The following is a 22395-nucleotide window of genomic DNA, read 5'->3' as shown; positions in this document are numbered from 1 at the left end:
ACTTTCATGTTCTGATGACCAATATTCAAGGTGTAGTTTGATCACACACCTTGCACTTCCAGATCCAAACATCACTACGTTGCATCCATCTGCTCCGCAGATATTGGGGATGCTAAACACAAAGTCTGTTCACCTCATGGAACCCTAGAATGATGCAACAAAGAGACAACCAATCAGCCCATCGTATCTGTGCTAGCTCACCAGTGTTGGTATCAAATGTCTGATCCTTGCTCTTCCGTGGCCCTGGAAATGTTCTCTTTAAATGCCTTTAAAAATCTATTTTTAAATTTACCTTTGAACCTGTTTCTATTATCTGAATGCATTCCAGATCGTAGCGATGACTAACTTATTGTAAAGCAATAAATGAATCAGTTCCTTGTATTTGTTTCTCAAAATCTCTTCTGTATTCCACACTTATCAACTTGCAGTTTCTGGGGCAGTTGTTCTAAACAATCATTTAACTCAGATTGCAATGCGTCATAACAAATGAACCATTGAAACTATTTATATTAATGCAAACATCTCAGTCGATGCTAATGGGTTAATTTCTCTTGCTGAATCTTACATTCCTGCCCCGTCTCAAAGGAACTCGTAAAGTGGGTGACACTGTTACAGATGTGCCTAATACAATGTTAGAATAAGGGCTGATTTATGATGTTACAACTGACATTGTTTCTTTGAAGTTGCTGTGAGGAATGTTCGGTTCTCTGGATGTCTTTCTCCAGTATCCTTTACTTAATTCAGTTATAAATTGCAAAGTGATTCGCTGACGTGGTGGCTGAAGGAGAACATGTGGGCTTTTGACAGGGGCGGAGGGAGAGAGAGAGAGAGAGAAGGGGAGAAAGGGAGAACGAGAAGTGGGAGAGAGAGAGAAGCTGGAGTTCGTCCTTGTGCCTGCAGATGTCGCTGGAGGCTGCGTCTCCCTCTCCCTCCCTGAAACTTGCGGACCAACTCGGCTCCCGGCAACAGGTAGCAACTGGACGTGCAATTAAACTGCTTCCCATTGGTCTCCGTAAACATCGGCAACCTCGCAGCAACGTTAGGCAACATCATCATATCATGGTTTTAGCTGGATTACAGCTTCTACGTGCGGTTCACAGCTGTAACAGGAAGCGAGCATCTTTACCATGAACGTGGCTTTGCATAACCTGGGATCAACGGTAGAGTGATGCGACTGCTTTCTTTCAGGGCTGTGGCTTGTGTTTAGAGACTGCGTGTTGCTTTGCAAAATTCACCCAAGGTCACGATAGATGTGTTCGCGTTCCTGAGGGAGAGCGAGAGCCGGGAGGGAGGGGAGAGGGAGGGAGGGGAGAGGGAGGGAGGGGAGAGGGAGGGAGGGGAGAGGGAGGGAGGGAGGGGGAGGGAAGGGAGAGGAAGGGAGGGGGAGGGGGAAGGGAGGGGGAGGGGGGAAGGGAGGGGGAAGGGAGAGGAAGGGAGGGGGGAAGGGAGAGGAAGGGAGGGGAGAGGGAGGGGGGAAGGGAGGGGAGAGGGAGGGGGGAAGGGAGGGGAGAGGGAGGGGGGAAGGGAGGGGAGAGGGGAAGGGAGGGGAGAGGGAGAGGGGAAGGGGGAAGGGAGAGGGGGAGGGGGAAGGGAGGGGGAAGGGAGAGGGGGAGGGGGAAGGGAGAGGGGAAGAGGGAAGGGGGAGGGGGAAGGGAGAGGGGAAGAGGGAAGGGAGAGGGGGAGGGGGAAGGGAGGGGGAGAGGGAAGGGAGAGGGGGAGGGGGAAGGGAGGGGGAGAGGGAAGGGAAGGGAGAGAGGAGAGGGGGGCTGGGGTGGGGGGGGGAGAGGTGCAACAAGCAAACTACCTCTCAGAGCCAGTGGTACATTGGATGGTCCCGGGGGGGGGGGCATGTGAACTCTCGACAGAATAAATACTCCGCAGCAGGAGAGCTCGCAATCTCTCCGAGTTAGTCTAAGTAATGGGGAAAAGGGTGCGCCCGCCAGAAAGATGTTCAACAGGCTGGGGGAGGGGGGAAGAAGGCAGCAGGTGCGAGAGAGAGGCGGAAGACTGGAACTCGGAACTCCTGGTAGTACCGAGTAACCGTGGTGCTAAGAATGAAGGTTATTACACCCATGAGAAATGTTAATGAATGTGTGCCTTTCGTTGTTGCATCGAGTTGGGTCACGGAGCTTTGAATCTCAACCTCACGTGAAGCGCAAGTCGAGAATTAGCCGAATAAACACCTGCAAAGTTTCGGCAGTCGGATAAGCAAAGTGGCACAACTTTCTTGTTCTCTTTCTCTCTGCGGTTCCGCTGAGAGGTCTGGAGGTTACACAAGAAATTTAGTCGGTTTCCAGCTGAAACCAGTGCAGTGTTGGTGTGTGATACACCTGCAGTCCATCTCACAATATACGCCAGTGCAGTGTTTGCGAATAAACAGCAATGCAATATCTCTGAGAGTTTACACCGGCAGAGTATCAGTCTGAGACTATGGTAGCAGCGACAGAATGTACAGGGATGCAGTATCGGTGTGAGTTATCAGCGTGGAAAAAATGCACCAGTCCAGTGTTTATGTGGATGTACATCAGTACAGAATTAGTCTGTGTGCTTCAATGTAGCTTTTGTACGGCTATTCAATTATATTATTGTGTGGGATATATTATCTCAGTTTAGGAACCAGACTGCAGTCTTTTAATTTTTGTAGGTGAATGTTTGTAAAATGCTAAATTTAAAAGTTGCTTTCCCATAACTCATCAGGCATTGGATAATTGTCAGTGCTCTTTTTTTAAAATAATCTTTTATGTTTGTGAAATAAAAGTTGGGTAAAGGAATGCTGATCCCTTTACGATCTTCATGACCAGGATCAGTCACAGAACTCATTTGCTGGGTTTAGTCTGTCTGTTAGATGGTATTTACATTAGATTTGTGTCTTTGAAGCCTGGACCTGTCTCTGCTGTTACTTGGCGTCTCTGCTGGAGATTGGGTTGTTTACATTGAGTGCTCATTGCTTCTGTGTATATTGATGTGTTAACACAGAGCCCTCGACCCCAACGTCCCTCTGTTACAGGCGGACCCTCTCAGAGGAACCATTCAGCCAAAACTTTTCCAATGTGAGCAGCATTGATATTCTGTAACACCTCCATTTGAGGGAGCGGTAGAAGGTAGAAGATTGAGCAGGTTTGGCTGCCTTGGCTGAGGACTGTGAGGGTGTGGGAATGGAATGTGGGTGCACAGCAAGAGCACGTGCACAAGTGGGGATGGGACTGGAGTGTGGGTGAGTGAACCTGAGAGAAATCTTGACATTAGACTGCAGAGGCTGGAATCCGGAGCAACAAACGAGAAGCTGGAGAAGCTCAGTGGGTCGAGCAGTATCTGTGGAGGAAAATGGGCAGTCTGTGTTTTGGGTCTCGACCCTTGATCTGGGGTTGAGATGAAGGGTCGCGACCCAAAATGTTGACCGTCCATTTCCCTCCACAGATGCTGCTCAACCCACTGAGTTCTTCCAGCTTGTTTGTTGCTGAGAATAATGTTCTTGGGTAGGGGAGAGAGATGAAGTGCCTTCGTATGTGAGAGTCCTGCGATGTAATCTAAAGAGGAGGCTGTATTTTTTCCCCAAGTCACTTATAGGCGTCACTCTGTCTGAGTGAAAGGAAGCTGAAGATTAATCTTAATAAAATATCATGCCTGTGTATCACATCTGAATTCTCCTTGTACAAACGTCAACCACTGCTAAGATCATACTCAAGAATATGACCAATAAATAAACAAAGGACTTCAGATGCTAGAATCTAGATGAAAAACAGAATGATGCCGGAGGAACTTAGCAGGCCAGGCAGCATCCGTGGAGAAAAGCAGGTGGTCAGGACCCAGTAGGTGAGGTTTATCCAGCTAGCTTCATAAGATTTGCAGATCTGTATGCAAAGCAGGCCCATTTGTAAGAAAAACTGAATTGGAATTTAAATTTATTTCCAGGGTTTATTTTCCGATGTCCAGTTTGCCTCTCACTTGTTCCTATTTTCCCTACATTTTAATTCAAAAGGCACACTCAACTCTTCTCTCACTGCTGATCCATCAAGGTCAGTACAGAAGTTGCTATGAAACTAAATTATTGGACACTTTCCATGTGTTGCGTCCACTATGTTCAATTTAGCACACCATTCAGAATTGTGTTGGTGCAGCTGTGGATGGGGCCACAAGTTTATCACATCAGTAATAATTAATTCTATGCATAACAGTATGGTTTCCCTTTCCATATAAAATATTAGAGAAAACATCTAATGAGGTTGCAGTTCAGCTATTGTAATGAAATAGACTTATCTTTTCCTATGCTGTAATATTTCCAGTCTCCAGACTCGTTCAGCAAGATCTTTGCTGCTGCCTTTTCTGGTCCATTCTTTGTCTTCCTCAAATATCTTGCATGTACTTCTACAAAACTGACACAATAACGCTTGGACATTTCTTTGCACTTGATGGAAATTCAACTTGATCATTTTTTTTTTAAAAATCCAAAAGCAAAATATTGCAGATGCTGGAAACCTCAAATATAAACAGAAAATGCCCTAATACCAGCAGGTTAGGCAGATCTGTGAAGAGAGAAAATAGAATTAGCATTCCAGGTCATTTATCTTTCAACAGAATGTGAAGTTGGGTTCTGACTCCACAGATGCTGCCTGACCTGTTGTGTATTTGTGGCATCCTCTATTTTTATTGCCATTCGGAGATCTTTTTTCCTGAGAAGCTCCACTAACCCATCTCCTAAACTGAAAGATCATATAATTCCTTCTCTTCAAGGCTAAATTGTTACCTTGGCAATCACTCCTCATCATTTATTGGTCTACAGTTAAAATTATGCAGATATTCAGACTGGGTTTGTAAATTAATTTTGGGTAAAAATTGAAATCTGTTGGTGTTAATGACCAGCTGAATATACAGAAAGGATTTTTTAAAAATTATTAATGCCTAGCTAATCAAGATCCCTCCAGCAAAGCCCTTGAAAATATGTACCAAACTATCATTGGGGAAAGTAACCTAGTAACCCTTCATTGAGAAAGATGCTTGGAAATTAGTGTCGAAGTGAATCTACAGGTTCACTGAGTCTGTTCCATCGTATTCAATTCCTGCCCTGGTCTGGTCCCTCCATATACTTTAAAAACTCCAGTCCTACAACACTTTGTGTCTCTCCAGCCCTGCTCTCTCATACCTCTATGTCTATAGATGCCTAGACCCTGAGCTCTTGAATTTTCACCCTGAACCTCTCCACTCTGAAAAGCAAAAAAAAACTGCAGATGCTTGAAGTCTGAAGCAAAAATAAAAAATTCTGGAAACACTCAGCAGGTCAGGCAGCATTTGCGGAAAGAGAAGCAGTAAACGTTTTGGGTCAAAGATGCTTTGTCAGAACTGAGAGAGAAAACGAGTTAGTTTTAAGTTGCAGAGAGTGGGGGAGGGATGAATAGAGCAAAGGAAATATTTTTGCTTCACTTTCCCTGTCTTGTCCTTAAAACTCACTTCATTTACCCTTGGTATCTTGTCCCAATGTCAGCTGCTGTGGTTTGACATCAAATAGTTTTTCTAACTATCATTCCACTGGAATATCTTGGGATGATTAAAGGTGCTTTATAAATATCTTTATGAAGAAGATACTATTATTGGCATAAGCCAATCTCATCTCTACATTTTCAATTCCTTTTCCAATATGCACTTGAAACTTCTTTTACCATTTAATCTGATTCAGTTTATTGGAATTTTTGAAGAGCATCAGTGGTGCCTGCCTTGATCATAAACTTTGTTAAACTTCCCTTAATCTCATCAGAAAGAGCATCAGTGAAAATATTGAAGAACACCTGGAGTTTGCAGTGTCGGCACAGTTTCTGTTTGCACTAGTTTAAACAGTCTGAAATGTACCCGTCCATCTCTCCAATGTGGACGTTATCATACAGTCATGCAGGACAGAAGGAGGCCCTTCAGTCCACCATGTCCATGCTGACCATATCTACACATCCCATTTTCCTGCATTACGTCCATATCCTTCTATGCCTATTCAAGTGCTTGTCTAACTGCCTCTTAAACATAGTGATTGTATCTGATTCCACCACCAGGGTCAGGAACAGCTGCTTCCCTTCAACCATTCAGTTCTTGAACCCACTGGCAAAAACCTAATCACCACAGATTGGTAACACTATGACCACTTTGCAGTAAAATGGACTTTCTTTTTTGTGATCTAATTGTGTTTGTAAGAATTATGTATAATTTATGTTTTTCTTGTGACTGCTACTTATATGATGCTCATACATGTACTTGCACATATGACAATAAACTCGACTTTGACTCTGGCAGCAAATTCCACATATCAACCATTTTTAAAAGCACTTACCTCTCAGATCCCCTTTAAAGCTCTTTCCTCTCACCTTTAAACCTTTGCCCTCTCTTTTTTTTGATACCCCAACCCTGGGAAACATCTACCCTATCTATGCCTCTTATAATTTTATAAAGCTCCATCAGGTCACCCCTCGGCTGCCTCCTCTCCAGGGAAAATAAACCCAGCCTATCCAATCTCTCCCCATAACTAAAGTCCTCCAATCCAGGCAAAATGTAAAAGAAATCATAAAGATCCACTCAGGGTCTCTGCTTACCTTCAGTCCCCACTGCAACACCTGAAGATATTTGCATCTCTCTGCAGCTTGGGAGCTCTCTGAGATACACTGACAGAAAAATTGCTTGGATGTGGGCTTATTTCAAGGTGATAAAATCGCATTGTGTTTGAGTTGTACATTCAGATTGCAGTGGTTTAGTTTAAAGATTGAGTCACACGTTGAGATCATACTAGTTTGATTTCAAGCTTTTGTTGTACATTGAGATTATGCAAGTTTGATTTAAAGATTTCATAAAGTGTTATTATACTGGTTTTGTTTAAAGATTTCATCGTACATTGAGATTGCAATAGTTTGATTTCAAAAGTTAATCTTAATACTTTTCACAACCTCAGATGTCCAAATATTTGACAGAACTGAAATCAGATTTGAAGCATGATCTCTGTCGTAATGTGCCGTGGAAGCTTGTTTGCGTACAGCAAGCTCCTGCTAAATGTACTATTGAAATAATCTGTTGGTGATAAATACTGGCGAGGCCACCTACTTTTCTTTGAATAGTGGTATACAGTCTTGTGCATTTGAGAGGTCAATTGGGCAGAGTCTAGGCTGAATTTTTCTTTCTTAATTCAGTGCATTAGTCCCTCAGTGCAACACTGCACTTTCAGCCTGCATTACATGTTTAAGTCTGCTGAGTAGAGTGCGAATCCAGCTTGGCCAGGTTTATTACCATTGAATGACTGGTGACTTAAAAATTGATGGAAGGATTGTACTTAAGAATTTGATTGAGAAACATGAGGAAAGATCCCTACATAGAATTATGCAAGCATTGGGAAGAGATTAATTAGGAAACAGGAATAGCCCTAGAAAGTGGAATAACTCTAGAAAGTAGACGTGATAGAATTTGTACTTTCCTCTAACAGATTTCTCAATAGCCGATCCTTTTATTTCAGTTCTAAATGATCACAGAGTAAAATTGTGCAGCTGTAAGAACCTATAATGGTCTTTGCCAGCATGTCACACTATTAGTTCAGAACTGACTTCACTGATGTAGTTCACCAACCCTGGTGGACTTGAAACCCTCATTGTACTGAGGGCCTGACATGAATGATGCCCATTAAACAGCAGCACTCCAGCCAGACCCGCGGGCTGCAACAACAACAGACACGTATTTGTACTGAACTGGAAGGCATTCAATGAGTGCTCACTGTATTAGTACATCAACCCATAATGCATTCGGCTCACATTCTATTGTCTGCTGCCTGATTGGCTACTAGCCAACGTAATTTAGTGGATTAATACCCTTATTTAAATAAAAGACCAGCATTTTTTGGTTAGGATCATGGAGACTTAAAGCATGGTAACAGGTGCATTTGGCTATATTTAAGAAGTGGGATAGAACATAGAATCACTGACAATTGTGCAGCAGGAGCAGGCGTTTTGACCCAGCGAGTCTGCTGACCATCAAGCACCTGTTAACACTAATCCCATTGTATTGCCCCACATTCCACTGACTTCCTTCAGCTTCCAGCACAACCCCTACACTCGCCTACACACCAATTTCCGCCAGCTGATTGTCCTACCAACCCAGACGTCATTGGGGTGTGGGAACAAACTAGAGCACCAGGGGGCAGCCCACCTGGTCACGGGGAGACTGTGCACAGACAGATAGCACCAGAGGTCAGGATTGAACCGGGGTGACTGGAGTTGAGGCAGCAGCTCTTCTAACCGCGCCACAATCCTGCCTTTGTTAATTATTCCGTGCAACTGGAGTAGAGGAACCTATCTGGCCCTTCGAATTGATATCTTAAGAGTTTCTGTTACTTGATCTACCAGGTTTTAAATGCTCCACAGCAGAAACATCCAATATTTATAAATTAGAATATTAATCTATATAACTATGTGTGTCAATGATTCCATTAAAGGGATGTCGGACAAATATAAAGAAATGATAATGTGACAGGACTAGCAATCCAGAGATCTCAACTAATACTCTGCTAATACTTAAACAAATTTAATTTTTCAAATTGCTTAAAAATATGAAAATCAAAAATTATCATCATTCAAAGTGACCACTGGGGCTGTTGCCTTGTAAACACTGTTGATTTATTCATATCCTGATGAGTAAGGAACCAAGATGTAGACACAACAGATGGCAGATGCTGGAATCTGGAGCAACACACAAGATGCTGGAGGAACTCTGCAGGTCAAGCAGCATCTGTGGAGGGAAATGAACAGTGGACGTTTTGGGTCGAGGCCCATCAATATGTCCAGATGAAGGTTCTTGATCCAAAATGTTGACTGTCCATTTCCCTTCACAGATGTTGCCAGGCCTGCTGAGTTCCTCCAGCATCTTGTTTGTTGAGTAAGAAACCAAGTCTGTCCCCAAAGAACTTAACCCTGAGGCAGCCTGCAGCCACCAACTGAAGCATTCCTTGTGTTTTAAGATCCTCCACATCTGGGATGCAAAGGCCAGACTTGCTGGTAACACCTGCACCCTAGCGTATACTGGGAAAATAAATGCATGTTAAGTATCCATGTGGCAAATAACCTTTCCCAGATTGGAAACTTCTCATTTTAGTGAAATCAGTTGATTGTGGATTTTACCCAATCATTTTTTTCCAGTTGGTACTTTTGTATTTTATTCTGTAAAATTTCTATCAGGAAAATAGGAGACCCAGGAGGTCTGATCCAGTGTAGATTCAACGTGGAATCAATGGGCCAAAAGGCTGCTTTCTCTTTGTAATAAAGTAGAATGTAGGAAATTCTTGAAAACTGATCTGAAAGAGGTTTCGTTTCATATTTATTGTTGTTCTTTCTGTCAACCCAAGCCCTACATTCCTTACTTTTAAAGCTTGGAGCATATGGGTGATTGTGGAGATGTGGTCCTGTAAGAGAACGTCCTTCTAGTGGAGAAGGATTACGACATGTCATAGGGTCTAGAACCTCGCCCAACGCTCCTCCCCAGATCCTAACACATATAGATGTTAGGTGCAAGACAGAGGGCAGGAGAATTGTTTTCACCTGGAGAATTATGAGCCTGTTGTATGCTCTTTCAGAGTTGGTGACTAAAACCATGTCCATACACGCTAATGACTGAAGACAGAAGAGCAATCATCAAACTTTTGACAGGGCAACAAATGACAAGGCACCATGTGGGATGTGAAAAGTTAGGACAGAAATGGGAAGAGTTCTTCTGAAGTGGGTAGGTGAATGGTTAAAGGAAAAGGGTTAAGGGCTTGGAAACATTTTTGAATGTGATCAGGATGACCTCCTCATGAAGTGTATAAACTCTGGTTGAATAATCAATTTCCGTGTTATAATATTGATGTAATGAAATGTGCCCCAGTGCGACCTTTCCATTTCTAATAATAGCCATTCTTATGGCAGGCTATCTGTTTCTGATGATTTATTGCTGATTGATCTTGGACACTGGCCAACTTTGTAGTGTCAGCTTATCCTTCAGGACCTGGACTTGACGCAGCCAGAATAATTGCACATCTGCCTTCACTACCTTTGGGAAACAATGACATTCACTTCAGCAAGTAGGCTGGGACACAAAGTGAAATTGCAAACCTGATCTGACAATGTTCTGACATCAGCTCTTCCAGTGCCAAATTCACCAAGGCACATCTCGCCGTGCTATAGCCAGCCCCACATACTCGACCAAATCCTGCTGTCCAGATCCTGCCAGTACATGGTCAATTCTTATTCCTTTAAAACCCACAGCCTTAATTTGGCCTCAATTCTCACTCCATACAGATGGAAAGTTTTGGAGGGGAATATCAGGATTGGATGACCGAACTCCAACTCAATCCCAACACAATTCCAGCTTTAGCCTTTCTTTGCAGAAGTTATGCCATGGTCAAAACTCCAAACAGAATAGGCTCCAATTAAAATGCAGTGACCTCATGACATCATCATTACCACAATGAAATTGAATAGAAAGAGCCTGATTGGTGGAATTTCCCAACAGCTGATCTTTCAATACACATAGTGGGCCATGAGGAACAGGCCTCCTTTCCCTGAGCTCTTGGTTTTCCTGGTTCCAACCTCCATCCTCCAAACCTGCTCTCATCGATCACCAACCCCAATTGCCAACCTCCCTCCAATCTTTGCAATCTCCAACTTCCTCACAGCACTCCTGGTTGGAGTATGGAGCTACTGGTCCTGTCGCAGAGCCAGGGTCTGCTTCCTTATCATTGGTGCTGCATGCCAATCCCCCAACAGGCTGCCCATTGCCCAGAGGGGTGGGCGTGGCATTGCCCCAATCCTACCCTGCTACAAAGGTCAATAGGACCTCAACGTCCTTGCACTTGCCAGCTTCTCTATTGCATTGAAGGTTAGTCCTGACCAATGCCACTTCCCACCCACCCCAATCTCCCAATGTCCTCAAACAACAGATTAGTTTCAAATAAATTAATAATTTCTGTCTATCTACATATACCATGCATGTTGGTATATCTACATTCCAAGCACTCCCAAAAGAATATAAAAATTCCTGGTGTGAATAACCTTTTGTAGGCCAAACAAATTAAATAAGAACAAAAGTAAGCAATTATTTTTAGACAATACTCATGGGTATCCAGTATTTCCAATGTAAACTTTATTAGCTGTCAGCCTCAGAATATTCCTTTGTTTTGGGATTTACTTTGAATTCTTATCTCCAGCCAATGATTTATGGATAGAATGGAAATGGTCCCACTCTGAAAAGATTGTCTCTGTCCAATGTCCCCGTAAACTATCTGCTTCTTGGCAGCTCTAGGTTTTAAATCCAGTCTGGGCAGCAATTAAATGTAATTTATAGATTGCTCTTCATTCTGGACACCCACAGATGGTTGGCCTTAAATTTCCCCTATTCCCAGACAGGCACAACAAACCCTTCTCATACTTGCCAACACAGCAGTGCTGCTGTTAAAGCTTGTTAGTACATGACCTTCTGCCATCTATTCTTTTAAAGTGTTCTGTTCAAAAGATACTGTACCTTTCACAAGATTATTTTTCCAAGTGTACGTCATGCAGCAATAGTTCTGCTCTGTGCCCTGTGTTTAGTCTGGTTTCAAAGATGACTTATTGTGTGTTTAATATTGTAACAGTGTGTGTGCACTCTAATGTTCTGTAATGGATTGAATTCCTGTTCCTGGCTTTTCCCCATGAGGACCCTTTGGATCGTATACTGGCACATTTGGGAAGGATTGATCTTTTCCACTTTAACCAGATTTAAACACGTCACTGAGTCAGCTGAAGATTCCAGTGGTAGGAGCCTCTTATTTGTTGGTGATGAACTAGCAAGCTGGGCTATATATCCCCACTAATGCAAAATGTGGAACAAAAAGCGCAAATGCTAGAAACACTCAGCAGGTCAGGCAGCATCTGTGGAGAGAGAAACTGAGTTAATATTTTTTAAAAATTTTATTTACAGCATGGTAACAGACCCTTCCAGCCCAACGAGTCTGCGCCGCCCATTTTAAACCCAAATTAACCTACCTGTATGTCTTTGCAATGTGGGAGGAAACCGGAGCATGACACTTTGTCAGAGCTGAAAAAGAAGAAAACAACTTTCTCACTTGTTTCTCACTTTTCCCAGTTGTGATGAAGGGCCTTTGACCTGAAATGTTAAGGTTGTTTCTCTTTCCACAAATGCTGCCTGGCCTACAGAGTTTTTCCAGCATTTTCTGTTTTTTTTTTGGTTGCAGATTTCCAGAATCTGCAGGTTTTTAGTTTTCATTGCAAGACCAGGTACTAAGTTCCATAAATCTGGCAAATTGTGCATACGTACCAGCATATCAGCATCAAATGCTTTGTGTTTTAAAACTCCCAGTTGGTTTACCAATACATTTCAGGGGAAGGACCTTCTGTCCCTGGCCAATGTACTTTACATGTGACTCTGGTTTCTGATCATGTGGATGAATATGATTGGTTCCAGAGATGGGCAAAATATGATGTGTTGCCAGGGTTACCAGAGTCACAAGAGCAAACATTATATAGATATTAATCATGTACTTGATCAGAAAATTAACTAAGCACTTTTCTTTGCACTGTTTCCAGGTGAGCTGGGAATAAGTAATAGGATATAAGAATGGTGTAGGTGGGCAGTTGTCAGTTCACGGGTTGCACTTTCCTTAACAATAATTATATTTCTTGTGATTTTAAACTAATTGGAGTGCAGGACAGGGGCAGTGCATTGGAATGCAGGACAGGGAGAGAACATGCAAACTCCACACCCAAAGTCAGGATCTATCCCAGATCTGTGAGGCAGCAACACTAACTCCCTTTGATCTTCCTTCCCTTGTCCCGTGCCAACATTTTTCACCTTGTACTATCATCACTGTTTGTCATTTAACCTATCCTGTCTTCTACCCCATCAGAGACCTTCCCTTCTTGCTCTCTTGTCTCCTTCCTCATTTCTCTGCACGCTTCGCAAAATTCAGGCAATGCTGGAAATCTCTCGTACACAGAACAGGACAGGAGCGAAACAGGCCCTTCGGCCCACATTTTCTGTGCCGACCATGATACCGATTTAAATTGCACATCTGCCTGCACCTGGTCTCTAGCCATCAATTCGCAGCCTGTCCATGTGTCTGTCTAAATGCCTCTTAAATATATTGTATCTGCTTCCACCACCTCCCTGGCTGCACATTGCAGGCACCTACCACTCCGTGTATCAAAAAAAAACAAAATTGCTACTCAAATCCCCCCTAAATTTACCTCTCTCAATCTTATCTCATAACCTCTTCTCATTTCCAATCAAGGTTCATTGAACTGAAACCTTGCACCTGTTTCTCTCTCCACAGAGCAAGAGCAGTGTAGCATAGTGATGCAGCTGGTAGACCCAATGGCTCACAGCTCCAGTGACTCGGGTTCAACCCTGACCTCTGTGCTGTCTGTGTGGAGTTTACATGTTCTACCTGTGACCATGTGGGTTTCCTCTGGGTGCCCCAGTTTGTTCTCCCACATCCCAAATACATGCGGGTTGGTAGGTGAACTGGGTGCTTTAAATTTCCCCTAGCGTGTACTTACGATGTTGTATTACATAGAATATGTCGAATATATAACAGGACAGCACTGAAACAGGCCCTTCGGCCCACGATGTCTGTGCCAACCACAATGCCAATTTAAACTGTCCATCTGCCTGCACGTAGTCCATACCCCTCCATTCCCTGCCTGTTCATGTGCCTGTCTAAATGTCTCTTAAACTGTACTATCGTATCTGCAATAGAGAAAAGGTCAGGCTATTGAGACCTGCAATACCTCTAGGGTTCTTAGCAGTTCCTATAAGAGTAAAGCTATGATGCTAGGTGCAGTCTATAATTGTGTACATCCACTCAAGAAGCTATTAATACATTAAGGACTTTATAGTTATTCTTCCTTTCAGTTATTTCACACCCCCTCCATTAGCCTCTAATGTCCAGGTAAGCCTTGGGCTCTAGAATTTCACAGCTAAACTATTGTAACTCTACTTATGTCCATTATGATATTTTTTTAAACATGCCCTTTGATCAAGCTTTTTATTACCTACTTCCTTCTATAGCTCCATAGCAAGTGTTGTCTGAACAACTTCTGTGAAGCACCTGGGGAGATTTTACTGTATTTAAAAACAGTCTATAAATCCAGGCTATTGCTCAGGACTTACTCCCTGTGAGTTAATTTCAAATACAATTTAGAGTCATAGAGTTGTACAGCATTAGAACAGGCCCTTTGGCCCACCATGTCTATGCTGCCTGTTGTACCTATCTACACTAATCCCGTTTCCCCTCATTAGGTCCGCAGCCTTCAAAACAAGTGCAATTGACTCTCTTGCTCCTGTTAGGTTGAGTGTTCTCCAAACTCTGGAGTTGGTGAAGTGCAGCTCTATCAATCACACACGATGGAGATCTGTACCACCTGTCAATCACACACAATGAATGTCTGTACTGCCTGTCAAGAGGCCCTTATCCTGATGGCTACCTGTGTGTGTGTCTGCATGGAGCCTGGGTTTGCAAACACCAAGTGTCACTCCATACTGAGGTCCCACTTGTCCCCAGTGTTGCAAAGGGCAAGTCTGACCATGTTTGCCACAGAACATTCCTTTCAGTTGGACTGTACAATGCCTCCTGTTCCTTGTAGAAAGGTTTGCGCAGAAGAACACCTTTGTCAATCAGAGTGTTCTCAAGGCCCTGTGGGAAGAGGAGCTGGATCCTGTTGGATATTTGCCAAGCAGAAATTTACTCCAAAATAGAAACTGATTTAATTAATTTTCACTCCTGTGATCTTGATGCAGTCTTTCTCAAGGCTTTGGATTTATTTTGGATTTGGATTATGAAACAGAACGAGAAAGGAGAGGAAGATGGGTCATTTTTGTTTATGTTAGTCCTGGTGTGAGATCTGGAAAAATAGGTTATCTTTGTAATTCTGGACAACTTGTTTTCAATCTGTCCACCACAGTTTGTTGAAAACACAGTCTCTGAATAAGAACATTGTTGATTCACACCCCTGCTAACTTCTGATACTTGGGCTAACAAAAATTTAAAAAAACTATAGATACTGGAAATCTGAAATGGAAGCAAAAGCTGCTGGAAACACTCGGCAGGTCAGGCAGCATCAGTGGAGAGAGAAGCAGAAGTAATGTGCAGTACTGAGGAAGCAAAGTTTGTCAGGGATAGCACCTCCTGGAAGAAACGTTTATCCAAGATCCCATCTGCTCTTTAAATTGATCTCATGGCAGTGTTTTGAAGAGGAGCAGTTGACTTGTCCCTGGTGTCCTGGCCAACTTTTATCCCTTAAATAATGCCACCAAGACAGGTTATCCGGCTGTTTCTGTCACCGTTACCCATATGAGTTTGCTGCATGTAAGTTGGCTATTGACTTCCCACATTAAAGCAACTTCTACACCTCAAATGCTTCATTGGTTATAAAGCAAATTGGGAAAGATCTTGAAATGTGGAGTAAAAATGCAAGTTATTTTTCCTCTGTTTCAGGAAGAGGCCCACCTCCAACCTTAATAAATTCAACAGTCATTATCTGAGAGAATATCTTACTGTCAGAGATTTATTGCTTTATGTGGGAGGATTGCATAGTTAGCTGTGGCTTGTGTCTTCCAGATACTGTAAGTATGGATGTCGGTGCCTGTGCTGGTGACTGATTCTCATAATCAATTCACTCCACCATGCACTTTCAAAACAAAATGTAAATAAGTGTACTAATGGCTCTGTGATCAAACTGCCACAGCAGTCATCTGTGACTGTAAGTTGTTAACTCGCTGTTATCCTGTCAGGATTTCAATGCATTCACCTTGTGGGCATTTCAAAACCTGAACCCTCCTGAAATTGCAACCCCATTTAAGCCAAAGCTATGTGGATCGGTAGGTTAATTGGCTGCTGTAAGTTGCCCCTAATGTGTGGGTGAATCTGGGAGGAGTTGACAGGAACATGGGGGAAATAAAATAGAATTAGTACAAATGGGTGCTTGGTGCCAGTGCAGACTTAATGGACCAAAGCTCATGTTCCTATAATTCTCAAAGCCCAGTTCAATATCAGAGGTCAGGATACCACAATATTAAAAAATAATTTGTGAAAAGGCACATTTCCATTTTGAATATTGGGCAACAAGTTCACAACAATTTATTGCTTTCCATTGGCTGCTCTTTGTTTTGGCTGATATAATTACCATTACCAATAAAGAAAGTCTAAAATCAGAAAACTGCAGATGCTGGAAATCTGAAACAAAATCAGAAAATACTGGAAGCACTCAGGCATCTTTTGTGGAAAGACAAACAGCATTAATGTTTCAGGTCAAGGACCCTTCATCTCAACTGGGAAGAAGAGGAAAAAGTCACAGGCTGTCCCCAGGTTGCAAATGCCTGACTTATAGACACCCTGCATACGAATAAGCTCCTGGTAATATTATTAAATTCAGAAGTCCAATGTATGTACGAAATTCTTGTTCCTGCATACTGTAGAACTAGTTTCCTCTCTCCACTTTTAGTAATTGGTAATTATTATTGTCACATGTACCGAGATACAGTGAAAAACTTTGTTTTGCATGCCATCCATACAGATCATTTCAAAACATAAGTGCATTGAGGTAGTACAAGAGAAATGCGGTAACAGAATTCAGAATATAGTGTTACAGTACAGAGAAAGTGTAGTGCAGATAGACAGTAAGGTGCAAGGTCCCAATGACGTACATTGTGAGATCAAGAGTTTGTCTTTATCGTACAAGAGGTCCATTTAAGAGTCTTCTAAGAGTGGAAAAGCAGCTGTCCTTGAGCCTGGTGGTGAGTGTTCTCAAGCCTTTGAATCTTCTGCCCAATGAGAGGGGGAGAAGAGAGAATGGCTGGGGTGGGTGGGGTCTTTGATTACATTGGCTGCTTTCCTGAGGCGGCGGGAGGGGGGCTTGTTTTCGTGATGGACTGGGCTGCGTTCACAACTCTCTGCAATTGTTCTTTCTTACCAGTCTTGTGTGCTTTTGATGCCGTTCATTACATTTCTGTGGAGGTAATGGTTACCATGTCGACTGATTTTTGCATATTTTCCAATTTGTAGACAAAATCAGCTTATGGATGTCTGTAAAAATGGAACCTGTTTGTTACCTGGGGCCAGCCTGTAATTTAAAGTTGCATAGGGCGTAGAGGGGTGATGAGTAGAACAAAGGGAGTTTCTGTGATGGATTGATGCCAGGGCTGAGGTGGTTGCCGGGATGAGTGGTTAATGGGAGCAGTTAGAGAATGAGAAAGTGGGGATACATAGGTGAGGGTGAGCTAATGGAGAGGGGAAAATAGCTCAGTTTTGTTTTGTTAATGTCATAGATGGATGAGCAGAAATGGCCAGTTCTCATACAGACAGAGAAAATGAGTTATTACAACTTGGAGGACATCCATCTCGCTGTCCTATTTTAAAAATAAATGTCTGGAATTCTGTTGATAAACTGAATTTTTCCCCCAAATAGTAGTTAATGGTTCTGTTCTTTTTTTATTATTATGTATTAGTTTCATGGGATCTAGGGTTTGCTAGCAAGGCCAATAAGTCAGTGGGTATTCAGGGTTCTTTGATGCCACACTTGGTCAAATGCTGCTTTGATGTCAAGGGCAATCACTTCCACTTCAACTCTGAAATTCAGTTCTTTGGTCCATGTTTGGACCAAGGACATAACATCTGGAGCCCAGTGATCCTGGTGAAACGCAAACAGGGCATTGATGAGCAAGTTATTGGGGAATAAATGCCACCTGTACTTCCAATGACCACTTCCATCACATTGCTAATTCTTGAGAGTGGACTGATTGGATGGTAATTAGCTGGATTGGAATTGTTCTGCTTTTTGTGAACAGGACATACTGTTTTTTCTTTTTACCTTGCTGGGTAATTACCAGTGTTATAATTGTACTGGAATAGTTTGGTTAGAGGTTCTGCTCGTTCTGGAGCACAGGTCTTTATGACGATTGTCTGGTCCTATCCTTTGCTGCGTCCAGTGATGTCAGTCATTTCTTGATATCACATAGAGTGAATTGAATTGGCTGAAGACTTGGTGATGTTGAGGATTGCAGGAGGAAGCCGAGATGGGTCAACCATTTAGCACCTGGCTGAATGTGGTTATGAGTGACTTAGCTTTGTGCTGAGCACCGACTTGCTGAGCCCTATCATTGATGAGAATGGTGATGTTCTTGGAGTCCCCTTCTCAGGTTGGCTGTGTAACTGTCCACACATGATTAGATCTGGCAGGACTGCAGAGCTCTGATCTGATCTGTTAGCCATACGATCATGTAGCTGTCTACTTCATGCTGTTTTTGCTCTTTAATGTGCACACAGTCCTGTGATGCAGCTTCACCAGGTTGTTACTTCATCATTTTTAGGTACGGCTGCTGCTGCTCTTGACGTGCCCTTCTGCACTTCTCATTGAACTGCGGTTGATCCCTTTGCATCATAGTAATGCTAGAGTGAGGAATGAGCCAAGCCATGAGGTTCTAGATCATGGCAGTGAGCATTCCTGAAATTTGTTTTGGCCTCAATCTTTTTCACTTCCCTAACTTTTCTAGTTATGTTTTGTCATCCTCTAATGTGTTGCCAGCGAATTTAGTGTGAGCCCTTTCCTTCAGATTCAATTTTGTCCTTTTTTTTCCTTTATTCATCCACAGTGTGTCCATACTAGTTGATTTGCTGATTTTTAGTGGGGTACAATTAGGTGTAGGCCAGAGCTATACACCATTTTAATAAAGTCACAGCTGATCAGATTATAAAATCAACTCCACATTCCTGTCTAGCCGTGGTAACCTTTCACCTGCTTACTTATCAAGAATCTTTCTACCTCCAGCTTAAACATATTCAGCCTTTGCTTCTGCCACCCTTTGAGGAAGACAGTTCCAAAGACTCTAAAACTTCTGAGAGAAAAAGTTTTGCCTCATTTTTGTCTTATATGGGTGAGCCCCTACTTTCAAACAGTGACCACTGGTTCTAGATTCTCCACGTCCACCCTGTTAGGACCTTATAGAATCATGAATGTTTCAATCAAGTCCCCTCTTGCTCTTAACACCTGCAGATATAAGCCTAGCCTGTCTAAACATGTCTTATAAGGCAACTCAACAATTCCAGATATTAGTTTAATAAACCTAGGAACTGTTTCCAATGCATTTAACTTGCCTCATTAAAGAAGGAAACCAATATTGTATCCAATGTGGTCTCTTCAATGTAACTGAAGCACAATGTCCATACTCTTGTATTCAGTTTCATCAATAATAAATAACATTCTGCTGTAATTGCATACCATCCCTTTGCAAATCATGTATAAGGATACCCAGATTGCTCTACTTGTCAGAACTCTGCACTCCCACTATTTAGAACATTTTTCCAGACAATTCCACGTTTCCCCACATTATGCTCTATTTGCCAGACCTTTGCCCACTCACACCATCCATATCCCTTTGTAGCCTCCTTAACTCTTTCTCATCTTTGTGTCATTAGCAGATTTAGCAACCATGCCTTTGGTGCCTTCATCCAAGTCATTTATATAAATTGTAAAAAGTTGAGGCCCCAGCATCAATTGCTGTAGCACATCTCTCATTACTTCTTGCCAACCAGAAAAAGACCCGTTGAAACCCAGTCTGTTTCCTACCAGCCAGCCCACTGTCAACACCAGTCCCTTGCCTCCTACACCTTGAGCTTCTGTTTTCTGCAATATCAAATACATTGTGGATGTCTAACTACAGGTTTATCCACCAGTTCCCCTTTACCCTTTAAAGAATGTTACTTCTTCAAAGAACTCCATTAAGTTAGTCAAACATGGTTTCCCTGTCACACAACTATGCTAACTTTGCCTGGTGACCTTGAATTTTTCTAAATGCACTGCTGTAACACCTTTAATAATAACTTCTAACATTTTCTCTTCGACTGATAAGCTAACGGGCCTGTTTTCTGTCTCACTTCGTTTTTTCCATAGTTTTCTCCTGGTCTCCACTGATGTTTCCTTTTGCTGTTCTATGTCACTATCTGTCAGTAAGTGACGTGTTTAAGGATAAGTGGCAGGATGGGAAGACAGACTCTTGCCTGCGTTAGAAAAAATAAAAGAAAGGGCTAGCTTTTATTTATACAGCCAGTTTCTCGATGCGCAGATGGAGATAAATGCTTAACAACTGTATATTTGAATTATGGTCATTGGTGTATTGTAAAAATATGATTAAAAGTAATAGGGACCCATGAATGTTTTGGAAATATCGTGTTGTGATTCCGTTGTAGTGAATCACAGCAGTGCCTTGAAGTAAGTGTGAAACTGAAGTGAAGGACACCCCAACTTCTGATGCCAATAACTTCAGATTAGGCGACTATATTCTCAGGCTCTTCACTGCTGATGCCACTCTTCAGCTGAGCAGAAGATGGAGGCATAGATAATAAGAACAGAAAATGCTGGAGATACTCAGCGGGTCGGGCAGCATCTGTGAAGAAAGAAACACAGATGATGTTACAAGTCCACAGTCTCTCATCAGAACTGATGAGAGATCATTGACCTATCCTCCGATTCCCATCTCTCCCCCCAGTCCTCACCACTGCTGTGTTCTCACCATCCTTTCTGACCTCTCCCTCTGAATCCCAGAGATCAGTCCTCAGCAGAGGGCTCTGCTTCGACCCTCTCACTCCCCATTTGAATGAGCTCCAAGCCCAACGTGATGTTGAATTCTACCACTGCCTCTATCCCATTTCTTTAGCCCAGACTATGGACCCATTCTCCCATCTCCAGAATTCCTAGTCCAGTTGGATACCTCCTACCTTCTCATCCTCTAGATCTGGGGTGCCACACTGGAGCTGCTGGTAGGGCTGTTTACCTCACAGCTCCAATTTCCAGGTTCAATTCTCAAATCCAGTCTGAGTGGAGTTTGCTCATTCTTCTGGTGACTGTGTGGGTTTCCCCTGGGTGCTCCGATTTCCTCCCACGTCCCAAAGACATGCGGATTGGTAGGTTACTTAGCCGCTAAGTTGTTCCTGTTATGTAGGTGAGTGAATTGAAGGAAATGGTGGGGAGAATAAAATGAGATTAATATCGGAAATATTCCTCGAGTCAGGCAGCATCTGTGAAAAGAGAATCAGAGCTATCGTTTGGGATCTGAGACCTTTTGTCAGACTAGGGTTTGGGCCTGAAAGGTAAAGTCTGTGACTCTTTCACAAATGCTGCCTGACCTGCTGAGTGTTTCCATCATTTTCTGTTTTTAATTTCAGATTTCCACATTTCTTTTGATTTCCCTTAGGATTAATGTTGGATCAGTGTAAGTAGGAGCTTGATAGCCAGCACAGGCTCGATGGGCTGAAGAGCCTGTTTGGTGATATATGACTCAGCCTCATTGACCGTGTATTCATCTCTAACAGCCAAAGTAACAACAAAAAATTTTTCCATTGGCCATACTTGCACTAACCCACACCTACCCCTCCAAAACTTGTAGCACCCCATCAAGGTCCAATCCCAACATTGTCATCAAACCTGTGGGCAAGAGCATAGCTGTTGTGGTCTGGTGAACTGATCTCTACTTTGGAGAGGCCTAATGTCAGCTCTCTTACCTCCCACTGAACCTTCACCCCACCATAGAACTTCAGGCTGTTGTCTTCCAGAAAACCACTGAGGTCATTTTGTCAGGCCCAGTCTTGTGGTCCTCCAACCCCTTCCATCTCGCTTCTGGAATTGAAATTGGTTTATTATTGTCACATGTACCGAGGTACAATGAAAAACTTGTCTTACATACCGTTCATACAGATCAATTCATTACACAGTGCATTGAGGTAGTACAATGAAAAACAATAACAGAATGCAGAATAAAGTGTATCAGCTATAGAGAGAGTGTAGTGCAGGTAGACAATAAGGTGCAAGGCCATAACGAGGTAGATTGTGAGGTCAAGAGTCCATCTTATTGTACTAGGGGACTGTTGAATAGTCTTGTAACAGTCTCCTTCCCTTCTCTATTCTACCCCCTTCCTTAGATCCATGAGCAGAACTATCATGATAGACAATATCTTCGTCCTGGACTTGCCTCACAGGAATTATTCTTCCTGATCTAATGGAAGGTCATTGACCTAAAATGTTAACGGCTGCTCTCTCCATTGATGCTGCCTGACCTGCAGGGCATTTCCAGCATTTTCTGTTTTTATTTTAAAATTTTCAGCATCAGTTTTTTTTTTGCTTTTCGATGGAGTCTCAACCTCTGATGCTCCTTTTGAATTCTCCTGCCCACTGTCCACTGTGGCAGCATTGTGGGGCTGCGTTGAGACATGGCGTAGGAATTGACCACATCTTAAACCTTCATTATTGTGTGTTCTCTGTTACTGAAAAGGATAACCACCCTGATCTTACTTGCTAACCCTGGTAGTTCTGAAAGGAACCATCAACATTTAACACCTTAAACAGCAGCAAGTCCAGTATT

General features: G+C 42.7%; 1 protein-coding gene across 1 annotated transcript in view; it reads left to right on the top strand.

Annotated features, from left to right (window-relative positions):
- Positions 1–1022: 1022 nt before the first annotated feature.
- LOC127583286 (endothelin-converting enzyme 1-like) overlaps positions 1023–22395 on the top strand; it is a 251969-nt gene continuing 230596 nt past the window's right edge. Inside the window, exon 1 of the mRNA XM_052039077.1 lies at positions 1023–1160. Within this exon, the coding sequence (XP_051895037.1) occupies positions 1128–1160 (33 nt within the window). The 5' untranslated portion in view covers positions 1023–1127. The remainder of the gene's footprint in view (positions 1161–22395) is intronic.

The sequence above is a fragment of the Pristis pectinata genome, chromosome 26, assembly GCF_009764475.1.
Source record: "Pristis pectinata isolate sPriPec2 chromosome 26, sPriPec2.1.pri, whole genome shotgun sequence".
NCBI lineage: Eukaryota > Metazoa > Chordata > Chondrichthyes > Rhinopristiformes > Pristidae > Pristis > Pristis pectinata.
The sequence above is the reverse complement of the archived record's forward strand: the minus strand, read 5'-3'. Positions and strand labels throughout refer to the sequence as shown.